Genomic DNA, 25,226 nt, shown 5'->3' with positions numbered 1-25,226 from the left:
AAATCATCGTCAGCACTTGGCGGCCATCTTGTTTTAAAGTTCAACTTGTTTATTGTTTTCTAGTTTAAAGGGAATAATCTATGGAGGAACCATCATTTGTAGCAGCCGGAATATGGCTTGGCTTGGCTGCTCTTGTTTTTATTGTTTTATTCATCACGTCGTTTTTTGTGAAGCCTTCCGATAAAAAAAGTAAATACAACATGGCTCTATTTATACTTGACCCCAAATACGAGTTACTATTTTAGTCTATTTAATCATTATCATACGGTTTGTTTACTGTAGAAAAATGCTTCCAGTCTACCTCTCTTATGGTGTAGATCAGTTAAAACGTTTTTATTAACATTAGACTAAGAAAATAGTGTTTGATTGGCGCTAAATTGTTCTAATATGCTTCATATTCCATTTAATTATTTTATTATTGATCTTTCGTTACCACCTCAACCGTTATATAGAGAAAGATAAGCCACCTGCAGCAGCAGGCAATGATAGAAATGAGAGAGCACCTGGACAACGGAGACGACGTGGAGCAGACATGATGAGGAGACGAATGCAAGAACAGGAAGAAAGTGAAGAAGAAGGTTTGTGGTAAATTCACAGATTAACTATAGAGTTCCTTCCACCACTGATTCATACCTTTTTGATTTCCAGAGGATGATAACTACGGTTTGCCTTTTGATCCGAATGAACAAACTGGAAAAATTGGAACAAAAAAGATGAAAAAACTCGAAATGAAAGCTGAGAAGAAAGCTTTGAGACAGGTACAAATATGCATTGCTTTGATGTGAGATTACTGGTAAGAATAATCCTGGATTCTTTCCTATTTATCAGTCTTTATTAATCTGGAAAAATAGGAAATGGAGATGGAACGAGAGGACAAAAAACAACGGCAGAAAATGTTAGAAGAAGAAGCAAAACGTCAGGAGAAAATACGCAAGAAACAGAAAGAAAAAGAGGTTCTTTTTTCAGCTTCTTGTGTGAATTGATATGGACTACTGATGTGTAAACTTTATTTTATGAATTTTGTTTTAATAAAGGAAGAGGAAGAGAAGAAACGTAAGGAGGAACAAGAAAGATTAGAGCATGAAGAATATTTAAAACTGAAAGAAAGTTTTTCTGTGGAGGGAGAAGGAAGTGGGGAAAAGGAGTTGGAAGAGGAGGTAACAGTTGTGATGCAACGCATGGGTTTTCATGATGGACAAGGGGTGAAGTAAAACACCCCTGCCTAAAATACTAAACTTCTGAAACATTTCCTTTTAGTCTCAATCCTTGCTACAAGAATTTATTGACTACATCAAGGTACATGTGAAGTTATAACTGCAAAGTTTGATTTAAATTGTAGCTCCAATGCATGGGGACATTGATGCGCTATAAGTGGGATTGTATAATGATGAATTTATCAATGGTTTTAGAACACCAAGGTAGTTCTTCTGGAGGATCTTGCAGCTCATTTTAATTTACGCACACAAGATGCCATTAACAGAGTTCAAGTCCTTCAGGAAGTTGGTAGACTAACAGGTATGTAGCAGTTGGGTGGTGAAGAGCCAGGTATTGCATCATTTGAAGCAGTTCTGATGTGGTTTAATATTTTCTTAGGTGTTGTGGATGACAGAGGGAAGTTCATTTATATTTCACAAGAAGAACTTGAAGCTGTAGCAAAGTTTATCAAACAACGAGGAAGAGTTTCAATAAGTGACATATCTGATTCTAGTAACACTCTTATCAATCTTGAGGCAGCTCTTCAAACAAGAGATGTGAATATAGAGACTCCTGCCTAACTTTAAGTTAATCTTAGTACGTTACAGATGTTTGAATAAAATATATGAAAGACAATAAACGGCAAGGCTAGCAGAAAGTTATTCTCATTATGGCACATGGTCTAAAAGGACATACTTACCTGTAATTGAATGCCATTGAAAAAGTGGTAAATTAGCGCAATTATGAGATCAGATGAATCAGAGAAATGCACGCATTATTGATACGCGTCAACCTGTGAAGTTCAGATTTTCATTATTTTGATCGTAATTTGCAACATTTTGTAACAATTTAGCATTCGACTCTCTCAACAATAACCCTGTTTAAATACATTTGGTAAATATATATTAAGATATCTCCTCGTGTTGCAATAAATACAAGGTGGACAACAATGTTTGACAGACGCCGTCATTACTCCAGTGTTCGTGTACCCGAGGATTGTATGAATTTGTCCTGTCCTGCATGGGTAAGATACCTTCAAAAGACGTCCAGTAGAAACACACCCTACTCCCCATAGATATGTCACTTCCTCGCACAAGTTCTGTTTTTTGATGTGTCAAAAAGATCAAACAAAGACTCTGTGGGTGTAAGAAAGATAACTTGATGGTGTCTGGTGTTGTGAAAGTGTTTCACGCTGGATAACCAGATAGTAATCGCACGTCTATGGCTTTGTTAAAACCCGCACTTCTGATAGACTCTAGACCGATCTCTCTAAAAAGAATATGCGATGAAATGATAAGTTTCCTGTTTTGACAAAACCTCTTGAAAACAAAAGAAACCAGATCAAAGGTGGTACTTGTTTCTGCATATGAAGTGCGGAGGATATGAAATATGAAGTGACATTTGTCACGTAGTTTTCAACCAAAACGTTTTAAATGACACGAGTGGGTACGAGCTGCTTCCCCTAGGGTCTGTGTGGGTGTTTATCGCCCACGTAGGGTACGCCCGTTTATCGCTCACGTAGGGTACCGTAGGCCCGATATTTAAAAATGATAAAAAAAGTTTAAAAAATGATATAAAATACATACGTATCCTCGAAACCCCAACATTTTGTCGGGTCGACGTTTAATTTTTCACAAGCCGTCAAAAAGGCGTCGGGATTTGGTTTATGAAGCGAATAATCTTCATTGCCAACAACAACGTCGAACAGATGGCGTAGTCCAGCTAATCCAAGAACTACAACGGGTGGCAAATATTTAATGAATTGAAAAATATTTTTAAAAATATTGTTTGTAAAAACATTTGTTGCGAGGAATTGGAAAATGAGTATGCAAACTGATATTGGGATTTGCAATGCAAAACGGGCAAAGAATGCCCTTTTGAAATGCTTAAAGAATGTAGCAATGCTAATCATCGGAAGAAGAATGCAAGTTACCATACGATTATCATGCAATTTGATAGACAACAAACTGGGGGAAACCCGTTTTTGCTTAGTTGCATATTTCGGTCTGAATGTTTCCCTTGTAGGCTTGTACGGCTAAAAGTTCTCCTATATATAGCTACTTTAAGTGAAACCTGTTTTGTGATGATTTCAAATGAATGTGAAAAGAAATAAACGAGTTATTTGTCAAGCTTGATTTCTGTGACACACATCGTCACACCCCCCAAACGCCTACGCTGTTTAAATATTTTCTGATTTCGAAAGCAAAGCTCTGCGCTTTCCCACACAGAAAAGCTAACCAAAATTTCTCTAGAAGAACCCTGGTCTGATTAGGATCATTTTGCGATGAGAATATGCCATTTTTGAGATCACAACAAAGGCATTACGAAGGGAAAATAGAACTGATATCATCTGATTATGGACTTTGTACTTGGAATATGACCTCCTTAAACAGGAATTGTCCCTAACTCTATTTTCATTGCATAGGAAATCTGATCATTTTCTTTTTAAGGCTTATACTTATGACCCAACCTATACTTGTTTGTACACATTTTTTCGAAGTACAATAACGCAATACCTTCCTCGACTTGATAACGAGAACTACCCGTTGCAACACCAAATAATATGGAATCATTGATAGACTTTGCCTCAACGGCAAAGTTGACAACGCAGGATACTGGAAGAGACGCGGGAGTCGCTCTTCTTATTCCTTGTAAATATAAAGCTTTCTTGCGATTGTAAACATTCATAACGTCCAAATAAATTCCTTGACTCTTAGCCATCGTTCGTATAATCTCTCTTCCAGGGATTCCAGCCTTGGCAATGAAACTCTCCTTGGAGTAAAACAGTCCTGTTTCATCACAGATTTGTGCCCAAGCTTGTAAATGAAAAGGCATTGTATCTACGAGTGTTCCATCACAATCGAAGATTATAGCTTCGATATCGTTGGGTAAGGGAGGAATGCGATCCATTTCGTCGTTCGACTTCATTGACAAATATCAAGAAAAACGAACTCCAATTGACAATATTTGTAGATTATCCTAGTTTTGAAGATTATTCTATTCCCTCTTGTGATATTCTCTCTTTACGACGGAGAATCTAGAGTTTCGTGCGTCCACGTTGAGATCATCATTCATTTGAACCTTTAATTTGCAACATAAAGGTATCTATTTACATCTGTCCATGGGTGACGTCACGTCAAATATGTTTCGTGGCACGTTTGACTTTGAAGAGATATTTCATCAAGCTTCTATTGGATTTAAACTGCGATTCTTTTTAGGAGACTTAGATCTGCTATAACGAAGTCAGACGGGGAAATTTTGCTGCAAAATTTTGCATTCACACAGTGTTAATAGTCTCCATTGTGTGAAAGCATTTCCGCCGACAATCGTGGACTTTGGTCTCCCTGTTCATTGAATGAAAAATTCATCTCTGAAAATATCACATCTTGCATTATAACCACATGCAATCATCAGGCTAAGTTCTGTGTTTTGCGGGTGAACAAGTTATGTGATTTATAGAGAAGAATTAAGCTAAATTCTTTGATTTCGCTGGAAATACAGTTATAGCGATGTTGCAAATTATGTTCCATATATGGACAGTAAGGAGGCGGGGTACGGGTTTGTTTGTGTTCATAGCAACATGAAAAACGTCTTTCAACGGAAATCTATAAGCGTTTAATGCGTGCTGATTGTCCTGACTTGATCTAAAAGGTTCCAAATTTAGTGATTGTTGTTCCTGTACTGCGCTTCCTCTATCTATATATTGCCCTTGATTGAAATTTGAAAGAGCCGGTTGCGATGACGTGTTTAGGAGATAAAAGGATTAAAGTCCAGTTACCCCCTGTTACTCCACAACACTCGTATTTTGACAACCGTGGAATTTTATTGATTTGTGGGAACATCGATGTGATGTTCGTTTGTTGGGAGAATGCAACGGTAGTTACATAATCCTTTCCCGAATGTAACACGAGCAAGCACGAGCCGTGCCGATAGTCTCCGAAGCAAAGCTAACCGGTTGCGCAGCAACGGGTATTAAACAATATGGCGGCCAAAATACACGTTAAATATCCATAAAATCAGGTTGTGCTGTGTTTTCCTCGAAATTCCACTAACCGAATGGATTATAAATGATATAATATGATTATTAATCAAAATAGTATCAAGTCAAACGACAGTTCTTTGAAGGAGAGTAAGTACAAAGTAGAATCGATGTGTTTTCAAGTACAATGTGGAAAGAGATATGCGATAAAATGCACACAAATGAGTATTAATGACAGAATATTGCTTAATCTATAATCAAATAACTCTTCCCAACAATATAGATTGGAAGAAGCATGGTGCTGAACTATTTCCTTGTGCCTCTGGTGTCCAAGCTCCCTATGTAGGTCAAGCTGACTCAACATTTATTGCGTCTAAAGAACACCATGATCTTCATCCAACGCCAACTAACTTGTCAGACACATCATTTATAGCTGATGAATTGCCTGCACAAAAATCGAAAAAGAAGTCACCTCAAAAGACCAGGCTCCTTGGCGATGTTGTGGACCCATTTGCTCACACGTCTGTGGCGAGTTTGCAGGAATTGCTGCCTCAAACCCGCTTATATCTTCCGGATGTTGGGAAAAAGAGAGGAAAGAAGCAAAAACAACAAAAAATGAAAGAAATAAGCAGCGGCATGAGCTTTTCACAAGATGTAATGGCATTTCGTTGCTCTCATTTGATCGATTATGATGAAGAGACGATTAACAAAACTGTGTATCAAGGATCGCGGAGTCGTAGGCAGAAACGAAGAGATCAACCTTCACCTACTGGATTTCCCCCAAAACATACGTTATGTCATCTTAACGAGCACGAACAAAATAAACTTGTACATAAGCCAAAAGCTTTTGTTGAGATTGACAAACAAATGAAACATGAATTTGAGGAGATATTGTACTCGGTTGCAAAATCCACGAGACCTTTTAGATCTAGTGTTGGAAAATTCGAACAATCTGAAAAGTCAGCGGAGGATAGTCCTGAATGGGATGAATATGTTTTAGCCTTGCTCAGTCAGTCTACAGCAAGATGGCTGAGTGATGAATTATCCAGCGGCCCTGAACAAACTCGGTTGGTAAACTTTTTAAAGAATCGTTATGAAAAGATGGAGAATAAGGAAGACGACGAGTCCGCATCAGCTACGCAGTTGAAAGACGAAACACATAAAAGAGAAAACAGTAAATTTGGCGAAGAGCTTGATAAAGTTTTAACCGATGCAAATTTTGAGCCACATTATTCCCCATCGTTCACTTTACCTCCTGCGGTTGGAAAAAAGAAATTTACTACGGATAATATCTTTCAACAAGAGATGATGGCTGGCGCGTTTCCTGTTAGGACTGGCCGAGCGCCTCGTAAGAGCATTGTCCTCGACACGAACTCGCATTTGAAATTTGAAAAGAAACTTCAAGCGAATTTTCCAGAAGATCCGAACAAATGGTCAAAAGGAAAAAACCAGAAAGCGGCGAAGTTACCCGGAAAGGTCGTGAAAGGTTTGCAAAGATGGAATGAGTTACCAGCGTTGCTGCAGGTGAGAACCTGTACTGTAGAGGAGTGTTTAGGTCAGTTTTCCGCGCGATGTTTGATGACTTAAACTGAATATTTGTTACAGGACGACACGTATGTTCCTTCATTTCAAACATTTGAAAAACCGAAGAAAACATTACGAGAGATAGAATTGATGTCTGCTCATAAAACACGGGAGGATAACAATATACTACGTATTGGTAAAGATATTTATTCACGTTTTCCTGCAGGAATATCACTCTTTTAAACGCTGTAAAGTCCTTGCTTTTCACGACACAAACCACTACTTATCGTGCCCAAAACAAACTCAACTCTTCCTGAGCATTTGTCTTTGAAAAGAAGCATTTCTGTGTCTCCCGAATCATCCCGATTTTGACGATTAAACCTGAATGAATGCAGTATTCAGAATAGTTAAATATTTAGATTTCGTGGTTGTTTTAGGTGAAGAATGGAGAACTAAATGGATGTTGGAAAAGCGCTGGCAAACCGCTTCAACTGAGGAGCTCATTCGTGGAATGAAAGACATCAACGATCACGTAAGACTAGCGGCTGTGGCTGCTTGCAACAAAGCTGCTGAACTCAGGCAGCGCAGGCGAGCTGAACAAGGATTTGGTGAGAAATTTCGAACTGGAGATTGATGATTAGTCCTTGTATGTACATCCTCGTGAATACTTGATTTGATTTCTTGTCTAGTTTTACGACCGGATAAAGCGAGTTTGGACGCTGAAAAGATGAAGAAGGAATTGGAACCAGAGCTTTTAGATTGTATTTCAAATTTACTTGATGATAGTTGCAAGCAGGTGCAACTGACTGCAGCTGTAACCTTGTGTTCACTGGATATTTCTGAACCAAAGGTAAGCAAAATTTCGTTCAAAACCACACGCGGAGAATCATAAACTGGATATTCATATAGATACGTTCCGATATAACCAGCGTGGCAGCGTCTTCAAACAACTTAGCATCAAATGTGGTATAACAACTGCCTAAAAGAGACAAAACACTGCTCGACGTTTCGACCTGAGGGGCTTCGTCAGGAGAGTTAGTAAGCTACTATAAACTCTCCTGACGAAGGCCATCAGGTCGAAACGTCCAGAAGTGTTTTGTCTATTTTAGGCTGGGTATTCATATATCCTCTTCTCCCATAACCATTCATCTTTTAGGCGGTGGAGATTTTAAAAGATTGTGTCCAAAATGGCAACGATATTGAACGCTGGTTATCTGCTCAGTGTCTGGCCCTATCAGGACATTCTGCTGATTATATTATCACAGAATTATTATCGCAGACATCCAGCACAGATCTCGTTCGACAAGAGCAAGCCGCTGTTTTACTGTGGAAATTAAGCCATCATTCGGTACGTTTGGAGGCCGTACGTTCTGAGAGGATCCTTTCCGATTAAAACTGCGAAAAAATAATTATTTCTTCTTGTTTCGTCAGTCGCTGGTTCATTCGGTGGTCGCAGAGTTACTAAACAGCAGCAGTTGTCATGATAGACTTGTGGCTTGCCGACTTTTACCTCGTTTGAAAGGATCTTTAAATAAGGTATGGCGAAAGATATGCTAAAGACTATAGGACGAGAGATCAGATACGAAACTACAGTGCTCAGTCTGTTAAAAAGTGGGAGGCTGGGGAGAAAGAGCGGCTCAAAATATGCAAACTTCTTCTCTAGGATATTGCTCAGAAGCTTTCCTACATGATGTGGAATGATTGGGAGAAATCCGTGCGAACTGCGGCGGCGCAGGCCCTGGGGCGGACCGGGAATGGCAAGGTAAGCCAGTGACTGACCGCTGGGGGAAACTTGATTAGACGACTGATATATATTAGCAACTGGATGACCCTCATTATTGCTTCATTATAAAGCTTGTTCATGACGCATTATTGAAAAGACTTCAGGAAGACAACGAAAGGGTGAAGACTGATGCTCTTCGCAAGGTACATCCGCTTCAGTTTGATTTTCATCATGAATTTAATTTACCACATTAAATTTGTCGTTCGTGTGATTTTTAGTTGGCCAACTTGGGCATCATGACGGTCCACTTGCTACCAGCCTTCCTGTCCTGCTTCAAGAGCGAGTTTGTTTCTGTGAGATTAGAAGTTGCTACGGTAGGAGTTGCCATAGTTCACGTTTACGCTAAACTTTAGGGTTATACTGATGACGTATTCCTTTCCCCAGGCTTCTGGAGCTATCAATACCCCGGATGACAGGATCGTCGCTGCCTTGGTTGACCTCGCCAGCGAAGATCACAGTTGGAAGGTCAAAGCTCATTCAATAAATGGTAAAATATGAAGAGTTTGTGTGTCTCTTTCTGTCCATATCGTTATTAGAATTTCCTCTTACAGCTTTAGGAAAAATCGGAAAAGTAACGGATGGCGTCATAGAAATGTTGGCATGGAGCATGCGTTATAGCAAAGAGGCCGCTGTACGTGCTGAAGCATGTAATGCTGTTGCAAAACTTGGCCTCAAAGATCGACGCGCATTGAGTGTGCTACAAGACAGATTGATCGTTGAAACAGATGAAATCGTACGAATGTAAGTCTGGAGAGTAGTGCATGACTAGAGAGTTAATGCAACCTTCATCAAATCTATAATCAAACTTAATAAATAATATCAGACTTTCTGCGTTTAACTCAACCTCTCCTCCGTTATTAGCGAAGCTGAGCGAGCGTTGAAGAGTCTAGAAGTGGAATTCACAGGAGATTTAGAAATGTTGAATGCGATACAATCCGAAGTGAAACGCCTGTGTAAAAAAGACAACGTCATCTCGTGTATTTTACAACGTGATAAACAAGAAGATTATAACAGAGACTTTGAGCGTCTGATCGCGGCCGATGTCAAAACGCCGCTCAGCTGTAAGGAATCAGCGCATGCGTCGGAAAGGTCCGTGAAATCTAGCGAAGGCTGGAATCCAATCCTCGCTGGATTTCGCGCACGTTCTGCCTTGTCCGAGCCCAGTCCACCAATGGTGATGAGAATGGAGCGATCACGATTACCCGTCGACCTGAACAGCGCAACGTCTGAAGGAAGTGAAAGGACTAAGTCAGAGCTAGACTCGTATCCAGATTCAATGAGGTCAAGATCAACGACTGTTGACGAAACCGATGCGGTTGATGGTGAAAATTATCCAGTTATAACTATAGATCAGAAAGATGATTCTGCTGAAAATATCTCATAATTAAACTGAATCAGTATTAATATTATCCTATCACTTTAAGTGTTAATACTTTGACAAGGATGTAAAACAAAAGTGGTATATACTTTGAAATAGAAAGTGTCTGAATGTTCTTTAAGCTCTATAAGCCTATGTACACACAAACATTGTTTTTGAGCGTTTCCCTGTTCACCAATTACATGTAACTTTTATCCTGGTGTTTGCAACCATTCTGGAGATTTTTATCATGTTTATTCAAAAAACAATCATTCCTCAGTGATCACTGATAAATAGCCATTACCTCTACCGGTGACCTATGCTCTTACACTATTTGTGTTTCATTGTGCTATTCTCATTATGCTCTCATTGAAACGTTAGTCACAAGTGCCTCATGTGCTGTGTTCAGCTTGCAATAGCTGGGTACAGATTCCAACTTCGAATTCAGCCCACTGAACCAGAACCTATGACGCAACATATGTAACCCAAGAATGGGACAAATTATATTGCCACATCGTGTCATTTTAGAAGTAATATCCATGAACAGTACTATCTTTGTCCACACACCTGCTGTGTATAATATAACATGTTAAAATGCATCGAAAATTGCTCAGAAGACAATATGGCATATTTAAAGCTGATTTTTTAAACTACAAAAACAACCTGTTTTAATTTGCCGACGATAATGAAACATTATTAAAAAGGGTGAAAAGAAAGCGGCAAGGTTGTTATTATGTTGCCATAGCAATGAAACTGTGACAAAAATTAGAGTTCTCCTTGGGCAAGATTGGACATACGTTGCCAGGTCAGGACACAACACGCAATTCAAAAGCGGGAGTATTTAGAAGAATTTTCAGGTGGGTTTTTGTGTTTCTCGATGTTTATTATATCTGTCATCTATATGATATTAGGATATCAATGAATGAGGCCATTTGCTTGAAACGTTTCACCTTGAAGATTTTTCATAATTCACCTTCACGAAAATTTTCAGTCGCGCTACAAAGTTTCCCGTCCGGACACATAATGTCGGCTTGTTACATCTATATAAATATATATGTGTGTAAAGGGTGGTTTAATTTGGGCACCTTTACTTCAAGGTTTCCTTGTGATCTTTTACGGATATTTCCGGACAAAACCGCCCCTGTTTACACTTTGACATTCAGTATACAAGAAGCTAAGTAAAAAAGTGACACATATAAAGCTGGGTTTTTTTTCAGAGAACAAATGCACCAAATGGGCACAATTTATTGATAATTGTTCCGTATTTCATTTAACGTTTTCTTTCCTTGCGATCGTCAGCATAGATAATCTTAATTTATTAGACAGCTGCCCGATTCCAATTAACAGTTTTCGCTCCGATTAGAAACTAAAAGACGGTTTTTCCAAATACTTTTTATTTAAGAGCTCTCAGCTATGCGATCGACCTATAGGCAGGCTTAAACATGTAAAATAGGCTTTCAATGGGCCATCAGAGGGATATCCTTCAACAAGTACTTCGGGCCGCCCCAGCCGAATGCTATATAATGAATAAAATATTTGGTCAAATGTTGTTTTAGTTTATAATATGTTCAACCCAGGCGACTCATCGGCAAGTTTCATCTCTTTATATCATGGAAACATATAAAATCAGACAGTTTGTACCTTTAAAGATTAGAAACGACTTACGATGATACGTCACAAAAGCTTGCAATTATTGCTTGTAACAGCGTATGCCGGTCTCCTGTAGCGTCTGAGCAAAAAAACATGAAACAAGAGAAGATTAAACTTCTCTATATGTCTCGCAATAAAAACTGGAACCTTGTATTTATCACTGAGGGTCCCCAATTCAGACCTATCCAATGTCACTTGCAGTTTTCATTGAACCTGGTAACCAAGCCATACACCTATTATTCTAGATTCATCTTTGCTTGCCCACAAACGCCGCTCGCCTTTCTCAGAGAAGGCGTAAACTAGCGTACTATTCTAGCTGCGCCTCACGGAAACAGCTGCTTTTGAGGTTACCATTACACTCGAAATTTCCATTCATAGTAAAAATTAAAAATACATGAACCTTGAGCAGGTCAAGCAAAATGCTTGGAGCAAGCGAAAGCGGTTAATTCCTATAAATACACCTTAGTAATAATGGTATTTGAGCGGAGACAACGGTTTAGATTACTTTAAATTAAACTAAAAGTGCCGCAAGTTTGGAAAATTAAAGAATGTCTTAAAGGATTTATCAACAGTTTTCACTTGAAGATAACAATTGAGGTGAAACTCAAATGGTCTATTTTCGAAACTATAAGCATGCGATTTCATGGACCGATTGCATTAAAATCAATTGATAGATATCTCTCTTGTCGTAATTGCGTTGAGCATTTCCCTGTATTGATTGCATTGACAGCAATAGATCATGGTTCATGGAGCGTTGCAATGAATTATCTATTGTCATGCAAATTCGGTCGGCATTTAACAGAGAAGAAAACATGTTTGAAACAGCTTTTGGTCTGAGTTTTTCGACGCTGAAAATGATTGAGAACTAAGATGTTAGGTAATAAAATAAATCTAGAGATTATATCAATAGCAAAGAGGCGGATGATAGGATAAAATAAGACTGTCAATGAATGTTTGTTACGAGGATAGAAAGTAATTAGTTCTCCAATCACTAAACATTAAACATACATTAAAAGGTGTATCCAAAACAAAATCGTATTCAAAGCAACAGCGGCGGTGTAGCGGTTGTCTCGACCGCGTCGTCAACTTGAAGCATCTTTAGTTTGCTGAATATGTGAGCGGTGAAAACGCTTTGAAGTCTTGGAAAACGCACACATAGCCTGGTAGGCACCCGTTAATTTACACTGAAGTGCATAGAGTGTTGACACTAGCGCGGGGTTACCTGCTGAAAATTAAGGTTTGGAAATTCTAGATCGGCAAGAGGTTCGAATAGATGCATCAAATTTGTGATGTAAAACAGTTGCTATTGATCATTTCTCTCAATGGCAGACGACGTTTTTTGTCATTGTGTCACTCAGTATACACCTAATAAGAACATCAAAAAGCTTGTTTATGTTTGGTTTATGTTTACGTTTTCACTTTTTTAGCCATTATCCAAGAAGTTTTAAAATGTTTCCACAGGAATAAACTAACTATTCTCAATTTTTTTCACTATAGCAACAGACCAGACTCGCGTAAGCCATGAAGACACTCTCAAACATCGTTTTTCTTTCCTGCGTATTCCTTGCAAGTAAGTTTTTAAGATATGTTTGCTCAATGTGTTCTCAACTTCAGAATTCACAAATGTTTACAACGATGAAGTACAAGACGAGTATTTCGTCCAGTTTGATGATAATTTATTGTTTGCAAGGACATTTTTATCACCATATCAACCCAAGACCTTCCCGCTCATAATGACGTCCGATGTTGCACGAAATTTTTGATTGGCTCTGCAAACTTTTCGCGTTTCATGTTAAATTGAAAAGAGAAACTGATTTTCTGTTTTTTTTCCACAGCTACACTATTTTCCAAAGTTGTTTCACAAAACAACACAAGTTCAATTGGGATTGCAGAAAACAGCACCATGACGTTTGCAAATTCAACACCTCACGCATCGGCTTCCATCGTTATCATCGCGTCATCCAGTATTGCTGCTGTCAATTCTGCGAACTCAACAGAGAATGTCAATGTTGTAGCTTCATCAATCTCTGTCAATTCTATCAGTGCTAAAACTACGTCAGCTGCTGTAAACCTTCAAGTTCAACCTGCCAGTTCAACAGGGAATGTCGGTGCTGAAGCTACGTCAGTTTCTGTCAAACCTGCCAGTTCAGTTGGGAATGTCGGTGCTTCTGGAGAGACCACATCTTTGACATCTCTTCCTGAAAACACAGCTGCTTCAAACGTACAGCAGACTTCAGTTTGGGCCAGTGCTTCACAACCTCAACCAGAGTCTAGTTCAAATGCTGCAGCAATGACCAGCAATATTGTGCCAACTCAATCAAAAGCAGGTACATATTCTTTATAATATAAATATCTGAGAAATTGCTCAGCTGCAAATATATACACGATGTACATTGGTACTCCTCCTAATTCATTTTTATCCCTCGAATTCCAGCAGGACCCCAGTCGTCTTCTGTCTCTACCAACCCGCGTAAGTGAACAAATAATAAATGTCTTATTTCATAAATTAATTTACCGCACGTATGCAAAGTCCCACGAGCCTTACGCACATTATTTTTTATTTTCCTAGTGTCTTGCTATTATTGCAAATACAACCAGACAGGACACTGCGAAAAGAAATCAAAGAAATGCAACTCAGATGGAAAATATTGCATTGACTACAACTTCAAATTCAAGAATGGCGATCAATCAATTGGAAAAGATTGTGCTGTTGAAGAATACTGTAAAGAAGGCGTGTCCAGTGACGATGCTTGCCGATATCATAACAAAACTCAAGAAATAAATGGTGCCATCAAGGACAAGGAATGCAGTTTCACTTGCTGCAAGACCAATTTGTGCAACGACAATTTCTCAGAAGCATCGTTCATTTCATTCCAGTTTGCTTGCTGGATGATAATCCTCGTCTCTCTTTGCTTCGTCACTTAAACTCCTCAGGTCGAAATATTTAAGTTAAAGAAACATAAAACGCAGTCTAAAACGTTTGCCTGCAAATAAACGTAGCTCATATAGGTAAGAACTGTACTCAGTTTATATAGTAGTTCACATTATTTAGAACCAACGGTGTAGTGAATGCCTCGACATTCAGAATTATCAAGTGTAGATATTGTCATTTAACTTTCTAAATATACGTTTATTTTACTTGTACGTTGTATTTCCTCGTTTATATCTTGCCAGATTCATGACATACTTTTATGTAAACAAATAAATAAATTGTTACTAAACTATACATACTCTCAATATTAGCCAAATGCATCTTACCGCCTACATTCAAATATATTGTGAAATGTACTGAACACAAGTATTCTTCAAGGTAAAAATATTCCTAAGAGTCATATCATAACTTATCAAACTTATTTTTCTAACATAATTTATTGGCGGTTTTTATGTTTGGAGTCGTAGCTATATATCCTAGAAAGGAAGTCTCTCTCAAAGGAAGGCATTCAAGAGTGTGTGGGCAGTACAGTACAACGGCGGAAGGGCATGCCTTGTTTATCGTCGTGCTTCGTACGTCCTCAGTAAGATATACTCAAAATCTCCGGTATGTTGCCATATTTGTATGTTTGAAGATATACGACGCGCGGGAGAAGCAGGACATATGGACAGTTGTAAAATCAACAAACCAGTATTGATGTTTGATCTTGATGGCATCAATACTTGGCTGATTGGGAAAACGTTGGAGATTATGAGAATAAGAAGACAATTCTCCTTGCGTGGATTAAGGTTTGTTTAACGACTTCATCATTATTATGATAGTACAAACATGTGTACAGCAACGTTTTTAGTTTCGTCGGATCCTCAAGATTTCATAAGGGCATACTCTGAGCTCCACTATCTATAGTTTTGAAACCGAATTCAGTGCTTTATTTCAATATAAATCAAAATTACTCATTGGATAAGTGCAAACTGAATATAAATGAATGTAATTGTTCGCAGCCTTGTGGTAAAATAGGAACTTTGAATTGTCATTTTGTGTGGAGTCTATCAGTCTATGCAATCGTTAGGTTGATGTAAAGGGTTTCTAAATACTGAGATATCTTTGTTAGTTAAAAACACTTCAAAATGTGATCAGTTGAGACAAAACCTTTCACATCTAAGGTCTTGGACTAAGCGATAAAGTTGACAAAGTCAAAGAGAAGGTAAAGAAGGTTTACTCAAATATTAGTTTTGAGTTAACACGTATCTTCATTGCCGTCAAAACAACGGTCAGAAATGAAGCACGAAATGATTCTTTCCGCCTGACTTTTTTTTGTTCCGTTGTGTTGTCGTTTCCCTCATATTGATCACGTTTGCATGTTGTCATGACAACCGATAACACGAAACATACAAATGATGTCATAGCTGCGCCGACAATGTGGAGATTATGTTGGTTGACGAATGGGAGTATTGTCTAACTTTCGTTTGCCGCGGCTTATCCCTCGTTTAACGTGTGTATATTAAGACAAACATACAGAATATTACCATATCACAAAACATCACCGGAATATTCACTATAAAATACCTTTACGAATGTAAAAAAGACGATATATTACACTGGAACGATAAAGATTTAAAAACAGGAGAGAATTGCCGATTATGGTTGTATCATAATATTCTATAAGCCGTCAATCTGAAGGAGTCGGTTTATCATTGTAGCAATATCGTGACGATGAGAGACCCACGCAGATTTGATCGTTTCTGTCTTTGTCTTTGGGAGTTAATTTAGTATCATTAGAGAAAGGACTCGCTTCAAACGATACCTTATATTGGTATAATCTTCAAAGCGTTTTGTAGCGATTCCGAACGTGTCTTATAAACGCAGTTCTGAAGTTTACAGGTTTCGCAATACAGCTAAGATTGGCCTAAAAACGTGGGAAATAGCAAAACCAACATTCATCCTTATTAGTACTGTTGACGAGACTCGTGATGACGATTGGCCTTGTTTAAGCAATGAAGTAATTACGTCATTTGGTCTCCCTCTAGTAAAAACTATTTTACCAACAATTCTAGCGATAACTTGACAGAAAACTGTTATTAAGTTAATTGAACATGACTCGAATGCAAATTTAGGGCCGTTTTCCAGGTTCAAACGCACCTCGGAGCAATATTTTTAACTTTGATGTTTTTATTCATACAGAGGCAGCCAGTCAACAGATTTAAAGGATGAAGAGATCTATAATTCGGTTCATCGTGTTTACAGACGAGAATTGAGAATATCAAAAAGCAGATATGAGAAAGTGGCAGAATATATCAACGAAGTATTCCTTGCTTTGGCTAATTATGATGCGAGATTTCACTTTGATCCAATGTCCATTGATGACTACCAGTGTGAGATTGTCTCACCGAGTGAACTGAGGGTGATTTGTGAACTCAAACATCTTTCTAAATTCAGCTACGAGGTCGACGGTGAAGCATCAGATGGCAGAGTTCAGATCAGATTACGTGACGATGTTCATAGGTACGATTCATTGTATTTCTACAATGTAATTCAGTGATTATTATCTTTGATCAGCATCTGTTATCATTGATTATCGACATCACTAATTATCGATCCTTGACAATCAATCATCATCATTGCTTCTCTTATCATCATTGTAGATACGACATTGTCTCTTGGGATGACGTATGCAGCAAACGGAACCAGAGAACAGACAAAGATTTTCTAAACACACGAACTGTGCTGGAGGTCTTCACCACAGCCCTGGGACGAGCGGTTCGTGACGTATGGAACAAACACCGGAACGTTGGCCTAGTGTACCGGGTTTCCGGGAACCAAGCTCGAATTTATGTTGATATTCCTGATACCGGATTTTTTACAGTTTCGTTAATCCCTGCGATCAAGCTAACGGAGAGTGCGGTCAAGGGACTGGACACGAAATCAGAGCTTCTCAAAGGCCTGGGAGAAAAGGAAGAATACTTTTCGACAATTTATGCGACCGCGCAACCAAACCGTTATTTCCAGGACGAATCTTGGCAGCTTTCGTTTACAACTTTAGAGAATAGGATTATGAACGCTGAGCAATTTATCTGTGGGCGCGTGTGTTTACACGCATTACGTCATTTGCTTCTCTCGTCCAAGACTCCTCGATGCGGAATCCGAGCGCTGACTTTGTCTCATCTACAGCTGGCTGTCATACAACAGTACGCGCAACATCCTGAAGCAAAGGACTGGACTCCAGCTAAATTTATCAAACGTCTTACGGGAACAATGATGTCACTCAAATCTTGCTTAAGAGAGGGTACATGCGTCAATCAATTTTCAGGGGCAAACGTATTCGCGCAGTTTGACTTGAAATCTTTGAAAGTTCTGGCGAAAGATGTGGAACACGCCAACACAAAATGCAGAGAAAAATTAGCGCGCGTGTCCGTGTAGCTATCCGGAGAGCAAGACGAGATCTTTAAGATCTAGAGACGCGACTTCCAAGAACTTGAAATTGGCATATAAAAAAATAATATACATTCTAATAATCAGTTTCACTCTTTGTAATCTCCCAATTCATGCAGCTTCTAATATATGACACTATCAACCAGAAGTTAAGAAGCAAGTGAAGTACTGTATATATCACGAATATTGATCCACCTGGATTTCTTGTAAATATTAACTATTACTCAAAATATAAAGAAATATATTTCGTTCAAATATTTGGTGAAAAAATATCCAGATATCTAAATCCAGTTATGATTAAAGCATTCGCTGATCATTTCTAAATCCTTAAAAGCAAAAGTTAAAGACTTTTAAGGCATCTTTTTAACCGGAATTTCCGCGATCCTTGAGTTTCAAGAGTTGATATGCATGTGAATGGGCTACCCGTAACCGCAGGCAATAGCAGCTATTTTTAATTATAGTCTTGTTTTCTTTAAGTTAACTTAAAATCTCTTTTAAACCTCGTTCGCAAAACAAAGTACTTAGCTTCAATAATGCCAATTAAACTGATTGATGTAGTTTCTTGCAAAAGAAATTTTATTTGATTTGAAAGTTTGAAATTTAATCATCATGAAAGAGCTACACAGAATTTAATGATCCAAGCTTTTAAGATATCATTTGGATTCATATGAAAGCGATAATTACATGTACAGTTAAAGAAACAGGAAAGAAACTTGTGTTGCTAACTTATCATTATGTCATCGTTTATAAGGCTTAACATGATGATCGATTAGCCTTTCTCACGATGACGTTTTGGGGTACTTTTAATTTTCTGAAATGGGTTTAAAAATTATGTTTAAACATCAAAAGCATTTTCTTAGAATAAACAGACCATTTGAAGAATAAATTCAACATAAAATTAAAGACAGTCGCCGTTACCAAGTCTTACGCTCACGGTTTTTGAAAAAAGTACCCCAAAAATGGCGGCATATTCGTCATCGTGAGAAAGGCTAATTAAAAGCGTCTTTTATTGTCTTGACGCCAGCTTGTTCTCTCAAGGCCAAGGGAAAGACGGAAAGTGTGTCCAATATATGTTGAATTAGCTCCAATTTCTACCGTAGATTGATAATGGGTACATCCGTTTTCGCCGATGGAAACAGAAATGAACACACGAAAATGATATCATGCATATCCCTAGCCGAAATATATTTTTTTCTGTCGAAGAGAATAAAACAGAAATTATTGCAGATGAAAACCTTAACATGCACATTGTCATAAGACAGAGATATGTAAATATTCAGACTTCTAATAAAAGCCTTTCACCTGTTGGAGTCTATGAAACAGGCAGATGCATGCTTTTCATTAATCAAAGAAGAAAGGCCAAGTCTTTCAAACACTAAGACTTACATAAAATCAAAGCCTACAAAGTTACAGTCAGCAATTCGACCAAAAAATGACAGGCAATGTATTGTGAAATTTGAAAACAGGAAGGCCAACCAGGATGCGATATTGACCAGGAACAAACTTTGTGTATTCACCTTAAGTACTTGAACAGGAATTGAGTGTCATGTCAGAATTAAGACACACTCGTGGCGTGAGATATCACTGATTGTTCAGAGGACAGTGCGTTCAAAGACGTGAAGACGCTGTCTCAAAAGCTATATATTAAAGATTGTTGTTAATCTTTGGGGAAGTGGTTGAGCTGTCAGCTTTCTGGGCCTTTCTGTGATAAATTGTGTTTACATTTCGTGTTGAAAGTTCATTGCGTGTTTCTCAAGACAAGAAACTGGTCCAAAACAAAGCGAGAAGATATTGCCTAAGATCACGACAGCAAAAACATCGCCAGTCTGAGGTAATTTTCAATTTCCAAGTGATATAGAACCATATGGCATTATTTCATAATCATATGCCTCAGCTACAATGAATAAGTAATGCACGAGCTTTGGCAGTACATGCTAATGAGAGAAAATGCTTTGATAAACTACGAAATTATCTAGCTTTAATTGCGCCCTAAACTGCTTTAATAGTTTAACTTTTAGTTCTTAATAGCTGAACTTAAAAACGTTCTTGTGCAGCTGTAGTTTTTGGCAGTCTGATATTCCTTTCCCATGATAGAGTATAAAAACTTAAAGATATGATATCCCCTTGTATATGAAAAACATACTTTATAATATGCATGAAATTAATTATTAATAAAACATGTATGGACAAAAGTCCTGCAACAACAATAAGACATTAAAAGTGTGCCAATATCAATAAAGGATTTCAACTCGGAAGCGTTTTCATTTATAGATTTATATTAAACATGGCCGCCGAAATATCGGACGGTGAAGATATTTTATTCCACAACGTTCAACGTCTTATGCACGAAGACCTCACCAGAGCCCGTGCTGGATTCGACAGAGCAGCTGCCTTCGTAAATGGCTTATTTTGTGATCTTACAAGCATTGATATAAGGTTTGAGTTTGATCCTGTGTCGCTGGATGACTGCAGATGCGAGAAAGTGGCACTCAACGAGTTCAACTTGATGTGTACCTTGAAGCATCTGCCGTATGAAGAGATGGATTTGGAAGGAGATGCAAGTTGTGGAGCGGTCAAAGTTAAATTGGCTGAGAGTTATCGAGACAGGTTAGCGATATTTTCTTTTGTGAACTCATTTGAATGCTCCGGCTCAAGAAGCGTTGAAGCGGACCCTAAGATAACCCTTCCATGCAACAGGTTTTGGACAGAGAACTGTTGGTAAACTTGTAGTCCAAAACTTTTTTTTAAAAAAAAAGTATTTGTGACCGTCTATTTCATTCAGAAACGAAGGATTACAGTAGTAGCTACAATCTCGTCAGGAATTGCTTTGTTGTTATCCCAATATGATAATCACAACCATGTACAAAAGAATAGAACAAAGCTGTTTTTCTCTACACCTTCATAACGTAGCAAAACCTAACTCTTAGTTTCCATAGTGCCCAGACAAAACTAATGAGTTCGGTCTGACTTCGGCCCGACTTCGACCAACCGAACACACTACGGCACATTCCGTAATTGGAAACATCATTCGCATTTTTCTTTTTTTACAGTTACGACAAAGTATGCTGGGTAGACGTGTGTTCACAGTGTCCTGGATCAACAGAACGCTATCTGGATACAAATAAGATCCGTCTTTCCTTGCACCGTGCGATACAAACAATATTATCATGTGAAAATCAAGAGGGTGCGTCTATCATCTGCCAGACGAAATGCGGGTTTATTACTTTGGTTGTAAATCTTCACCTCAATGGTGTTTATAAATTTAACTTATTACCAGCGATGTGGGTGAGCAGGAAGTGCTCTGCTTTAAAGAAATTTGATGAAAGAATTGCTCACGTGTTTAACACTCTGGACGACACCGACTGTGTTGAATGCATTCAAATTGTAGCCCGACCAACCGCGACGCTTCAAGACACACTTTGGAGGATCACCTTCAACGATCTGGAAAACAGAATCCTGAATCTTAAAAAATTCTTCTGCGTTCAGCATTGTATCTTTGCCATACATTCCCTTCAAAAGAAACACCTTCGCGCTAAAAGCCTTCCTAGTTTATCTCTGTATAACATTCGTTTGATTACTTTGCGAGAAATATTAAGGAACCCACAGCCGAAGGAGTGGTCAGCAGGAAGATTTGGCGTTCGTCTGGATGCCATGCTGAAGTCAATCAAAACAGCTTTGAATCAGAAAACCAACAATAACATCTTCACGCATGTCAATATCCTTGGCAATTGCAACAAGAGAGATTTGAAGCTGTTAGGTCGAGAATTCAGTCGAATAAGAAAATTCAACAAGCAAATATTTTTGCTGTCTTGAACAATTGAAAATATCGCAATCTTTGGAAAAAAATAAACTATTCTTAAAATTAGTTCACTTAGCAAAGCCTTGTTCAGATTATAGACCGATGTTAAAAAGAATATTATCAGAGATTTATCAAACGTGTATTTTATATAACAAAATAAGTGAGTAAAGTTCTATGATAGATATGAAAGAATATTTTGTTGAATAGTACAATCGATTTATTGGCGCAGCGCGGCTAGAATTGGTACCAGTAAACAATTTTATTTACCAACATAAAAGCCGAGTAAGGATGAAATTGGACGGGTAGTCGAGGGTAGACTTTATACTCGTGCCAAAAAAAATTGAGTGCAGTGTAAACAGGGCAGTCAATTGAGTCAAATATGTCAGATCTTAGTTATTTTGAAGATTGGGAATAACGATCACAATTATAACCTTTTATCATCAAGGGTTAATTGCTTGTGTAACTAAATTTATAGTCCATAGAACTACGAGTATTAAGGCATTTTCCCGCGACCTGCTGTGACCTACCTACGCTCACAACCATATGTGATAAAATTACATTGTCTTGAGCATTTTAGTATTTCAATGATACAAGATGCAAATTATGTACAGCTCACAGCTGGGGTTCTACTTTCTTACGAGGAGCTTTGATTATATCACAAATGATTATTTATTTTTGTTTTGGAAATCAAACACGCAATCTAATTTTGGAAGATATGTTCAGTTAAAAGTCTGGAAGATTCCTTTCTGCCGACTTTTATATATCTCGTCAAGATAGTTCATTTGCGTTTGAGCTTTTTTTTCATTTGAGAGTCAATGACAACATTAAACATTATGTAATGAAGTTTATACGAGCCTAATAACTATTTGGAAACCATAGAGAGAGATTTGAGATATTGACATATTTCAGTAAAGTTTCGTTTATCCTAAACGCACGATATGTTGTTTCAAACAACGGTGAAAATGCGTGGAATATGATGCTTCGACTACAGCAGCACAAGAGAAGGTACAGGTCTAAACTCTAAATACTATCATTTTGTACAGTTACTTTCATCTGGAGTACATTTATTAATAGTTCACGTTCATGACGCAAGCTGCTTCGAAATCCAACAAGTGTATATTTCTGTGCTCTTCATTTTCGCGTTAGTTTGAGCGATGAAAACTTGTTCCACTCGTCTGATAGTAAAAAAAACGGAGTTATCAAACCATGACTATTCACAATGACAATATTGCAACGAGTTTGTTCAATGACGTATACAATACTACCGCAATAACGGCAACAACTTTACGTTGACCAAAACTGTGGTCTTTCTAGTGCTATTTTACAGATGGTCTACTTTCTTTTTGATTGAACGAAGTGAATGTTTAGAGCTTTCCTGAACTACAATCATACATTCCCATACATCAGACACTTTACAAAAATCATCGTGTATTCTTGATATCGTGATTGTGTGAATCTGGTATTGTGCGACAGTCTTCAGTAGTTTGTGTTATCATTCATGCTATTACGTGCTTGTATACTTCTCAGGTCATAAAAAAATAATGAGATATATTCACCACAAATAAATATTCACGTACAGTGAACGTTATAAGACCGTGTATTGCCCGTGCACAGACTAGACTTTGATTAAAACTGACGCTGAAGATTGAAGAAGACATGAAAGACGACTTGTTTTTCCTGTGTTTAGTTACATTGTAACCTCAAGAAAAGACAAAGAAGCTGAAATGAACAACAAGATTTTGGAAAGCGTGAATTCCTTAATGCATGAGGATAAAGCGAAAACGCAAAGGGCATTTGATGAAGTCGCTCCATTAGTCAACGAAGTATTTCACGCGCTGGCAAACTACGATATAAGATTTGAGTTCAGCGAGCTGTCTCTTGATTCGTGCAAGGTTGAGAAGATTATGGAGAAGGAGTACACCATTTTGTGCCCTTTGAAGGAACTACCTGAAGAACATTTGAGATTGGAGGGGAAAAATTCTACCGGAGCATTGGCTGTAAGATTAAGCCGGACATACGAGGACAGGTAGGGAAATATGAGGATGGTTAGGGTCAATGTGGGGATAGATGGGGTGATTTAGGGAATGGTTAGGGTAAATGAGGACAGGTAGGGTGATATGGGGATAGTTAGGGTAAATACAAACAGGTAAGGTGATAGGGCACGATTAGGGTGATATGAGGATAGTGAAATGAAGGGAAAGAGGTGGATGATTTGAACAGTAGACAGAGTTAAAATGAGTATTTTATTTCTTTTTTGATGTAGCATTGATAAGGTTTCCTGGGAAGACATCAGTTTACCACCAGATGAAAAAGGATGTCGATATTTCAGCACAACCAGGCTACTTCAGGTTCTCATTGCAAGACTTAAACATGCCATTCATGATGTCATTCCTACTGATGGCGAAAACAACGATAAAGAGAAATCCTTGAGTTGTAAACAGAAAAACGACATGGTCTATCTTGAAGTTAAGGTAGATAGATATTCATGGTTTTAGGAGGAAGGGAGAAAGTCATTTGATGGAACCAATAAGAAGTATAAGAATTGCAATGCTTCTTCATATATCTACTTGTAATATTTAGTCAACATTTGCTAATCAACTACCCTTGTTTTCATGCAAATTTTTTAGGTGTCCGACTGCTGTCATCGATTTAATTTACTCCCCTGTGTTCCTCTCAACGAAGGAATCATGAAGTCTTTATCCATGGACAGCAGAATCACAAGAATTACAAAACATATGAAAATAGAAACAACGGAAACTGCTTACCTTGTCGCCAAACCTTTACAAAAACATCCTGAGAAACTGTGGCGTATAACAGTTAATAACATTGAAGAAAGTATAGTTCGCCAGATATTTGATTCAACTGAATGCGGAAATCATTGTCTTTTTGCTCTTACTCATATGAACGAGCAACTCTTTTCTGAAAAGAAGAACAAAGGTTTAGTTCCTCAATACTTGACTCGTATGGCACTCCTGGAAGAGTTCTTAAAATATCCAAACTTGAACAATTGGAAATCGAAATATTTCACAGTTCGTGTTGAGAGCATTCTCCGTAGTTTGGAAGAGCATTTGTATAAAAAAGATTTAAAGAATATTTTGACTGGGGTGAACATCGTCGCCCATCGTGCTAAAGACAATCTTGGAGAACTCTTAGATGATGTAGAAAGAGTAAGGGTTGAATTTAGAAAATATTTTAGCTAGATAATACGACCATTTGACTTGCAAACAAAAGTAAAGTTACCTGACTATAAAAATGCACAGACGTTTTCAAAACCTGACTTGTATCACACATTAATATCAGACAGATTAAATTCAGAAGCCCACGTTCCTGGAAGTTGTTTTTTTGTTTGCTTTACTTACCACTAAATATTTCACATTTTACTGCATTGTACAGACGTCTTTTTGAAATTAGCTCGGAGACTATGAAGGGAGTTGCCAAAAAAGTCGGCCATCTTGTTTTTGATATTTAAAAGCTCAACTTCAACCAATCAGATTGCAGAATTAGCTACTGCTAAAGTCCTGGGAAAAGTCGCACTTTAGTACTTTACAACTTTACATTACGAATATTGTCCGCCATTTT

The 25,226-nt window shown here is 38.0% G+C and overlaps 6 protein-coding genes and 1 long non-coding RNA gene across 13 annotated transcripts; 5 read left to right on the top strand and 2 right to left on the bottom strand.

Moving 5' to 3' along the window:
- Positions 1–6: 6 nt before the first annotated feature.
- LOC114515777 (DDRGK domain-containing protein 1-like) lies at positions 7–1,947 on the top strand. The gene is made up of 8 exons (XM_028535078.1): positions 7–189; positions 453–578; positions 649–758; positions 852–953; positions 1,035–1,157; positions 1,258–1,296; positions 1,410–1,515; positions 1,594–1,947. Exons 1-8 carry the CDS (start codon positions 81–83, stop codon positions 1,773–1,775), a joined length of 897 nt encoding a protein of 298 aa, XP_028390879.1. The 5' UTR covers positions 7–80; the 3' UTR covers positions 1,776–1,947.
- LOC114515783 lies at positions 107–25,096 on the bottom strand. 2 transcript variants are annotated; one of them, XR_003686247.1, is made up of 3 exons: positions 25,007–25,096; positions 24,413–24,566; positions 107–174 (listed from the first exon to the last, which is right to left on the bottom strand). It is a non-coding gene; the product is annotated as an uncharacterized LOC114515783 (long non-coding RNA). The 2 variants fall into 2 exon arrangements; XR_003686248.1 differs by lacking the exon at positions 107–174 and adding an exon at positions 18,761–19,042.
- Positions 1,991–4,279, bottom strand: LOC114515780 (fructose-1-phosphate phosphatase YqaB-like). The gene is made up of 3 exons (XM_028535082.1): positions 3,711–4,279; positions 2,781–2,928; positions 1,991–2,463 (listed from the first exon to the last, which is right to left on the bottom strand). The coding sequence occupies exons 1-3, from the start codon at positions 4,120–4,122 to the stop codon at positions 2,382–2,384; spliced, it is 642 nt and encodes a 213-aa protein (XP_028390883.1). The 5' UTR covers positions 4,123–4,279; the 3' UTR covers positions 1,991–2,381.
- LOC114515770 (HEAT repeat-containing protein 4-like) lies at positions 4,867–9,922 on the top strand. Its single transcript, XM_028535066.1, has 13 exons — positions 4,867–5,323; positions 5,457–6,697; positions 6,779–6,893; positions 7,135–7,305; positions 7,387–7,547; positions 7,854–8,045; positions 8,129–8,233; positions 8,361–8,459; positions 8,552–8,623; positions 8,699–8,794; positions 8,865–8,967; positions 9,032–9,221; positions 9,342–9,922. Exons 1-13 carry the CDS (start codon positions 5,272–5,274, stop codon positions 9,862–9,864), a joined length of 3,120 nt encoding a protein of 1,039 aa, XP_028390867.1. The 5' UTR covers positions 4,867–5,271; the 3' UTR covers positions 9,865–9,922.
- LOC114515773 lies at positions 10,589–18,116 on the top strand. 6 transcript variants are annotated; one of them, XM_028535073.1, is made up of 7 exons: positions 10,589–10,694; positions 12,985–13,057; positions 13,323–13,814; positions 13,925–13,957; positions 14,057–15,207; positions 16,601–16,921; positions 17,062–18,116. In XM_028535073.1, the coding sequence occupies exons 5-7, from the start codon at positions 15,044–15,046 to the stop codon at positions 17,834–17,836; spliced, it is 1,260 nt and encodes a 419-aa protein (XP_028390874.1). In that variant the 5' UTR covers positions 10,589–10,694; positions 12,985–13,057; positions 13,323–13,814; positions 13,925–13,957; positions 14,057–15,043; the 3' UTR covers positions 17,837–18,116. The 6 variants fall into 6 exon arrangements, with proteins under 6 accessions (XP_028390874.1, XP_028390870.1, XP_028390871.1 ...); XM_028535069.1 differs by having other exon boundaries at positions 13,922–13,957; XM_028535070.1 differs by lacking the exon at positions 10,589–10,694 and adding an exon at positions 12,558–12,650 and having other exon boundaries at positions 13,922–13,957.
- LOC114515776 lies at positions 19,231–21,781 on the top strand. The gene is made up of 3 exons (XM_028535077.1): positions 19,231–19,679; positions 20,120–20,455; positions 20,899–21,781. Exons 2-3 carry the CDS (start codon positions 20,133–20,135, stop codon positions 21,659–21,661), a joined length of 1,086 nt encoding a protein of 361 aa, XP_028390878.1. The 5' UTR covers positions 19,231–19,679; positions 20,120–20,132; the 3' UTR covers positions 21,662–21,781.
- Positions 22,484–25,013, top strand: LOC114515775. The gene is made up of 4 exons (XM_028535075.1): positions 22,484–22,652; positions 23,335–23,673; positions 23,911–24,118; positions 24,275–25,013. Exons 1-4 carry the CDS (start codon positions 22,621–22,623, stop codon positions 24,845–24,847), a joined length of 1,152 nt encoding a protein of 383 aa, XP_028390876.1. The 5' UTR covers positions 22,484–22,620; the 3' UTR covers positions 24,848–25,013.
- Positions 25,097–25,226: the final 130 nt, after the last annotated feature.

The sequence above is a fragment of the Dendronephthya gigantea genome, unplaced genomic scaffold, assembly GCF_004324835.1.
Source record: "Dendronephthya gigantea isolate DGI-Jeju-01 unplaced genomic scaffold, DenGig_1.0 000005F, whole genome shotgun sequence".
Lineage (NCBI taxonomy): Eukaryota > Metazoa > Cnidaria > Anthozoa > Malacalcyonacea > Nephtheidae > Dendronephthya > Dendronephthya gigantea.
This window is presented reverse-complemented; position numbering and strand designations above follow the sequence as displayed.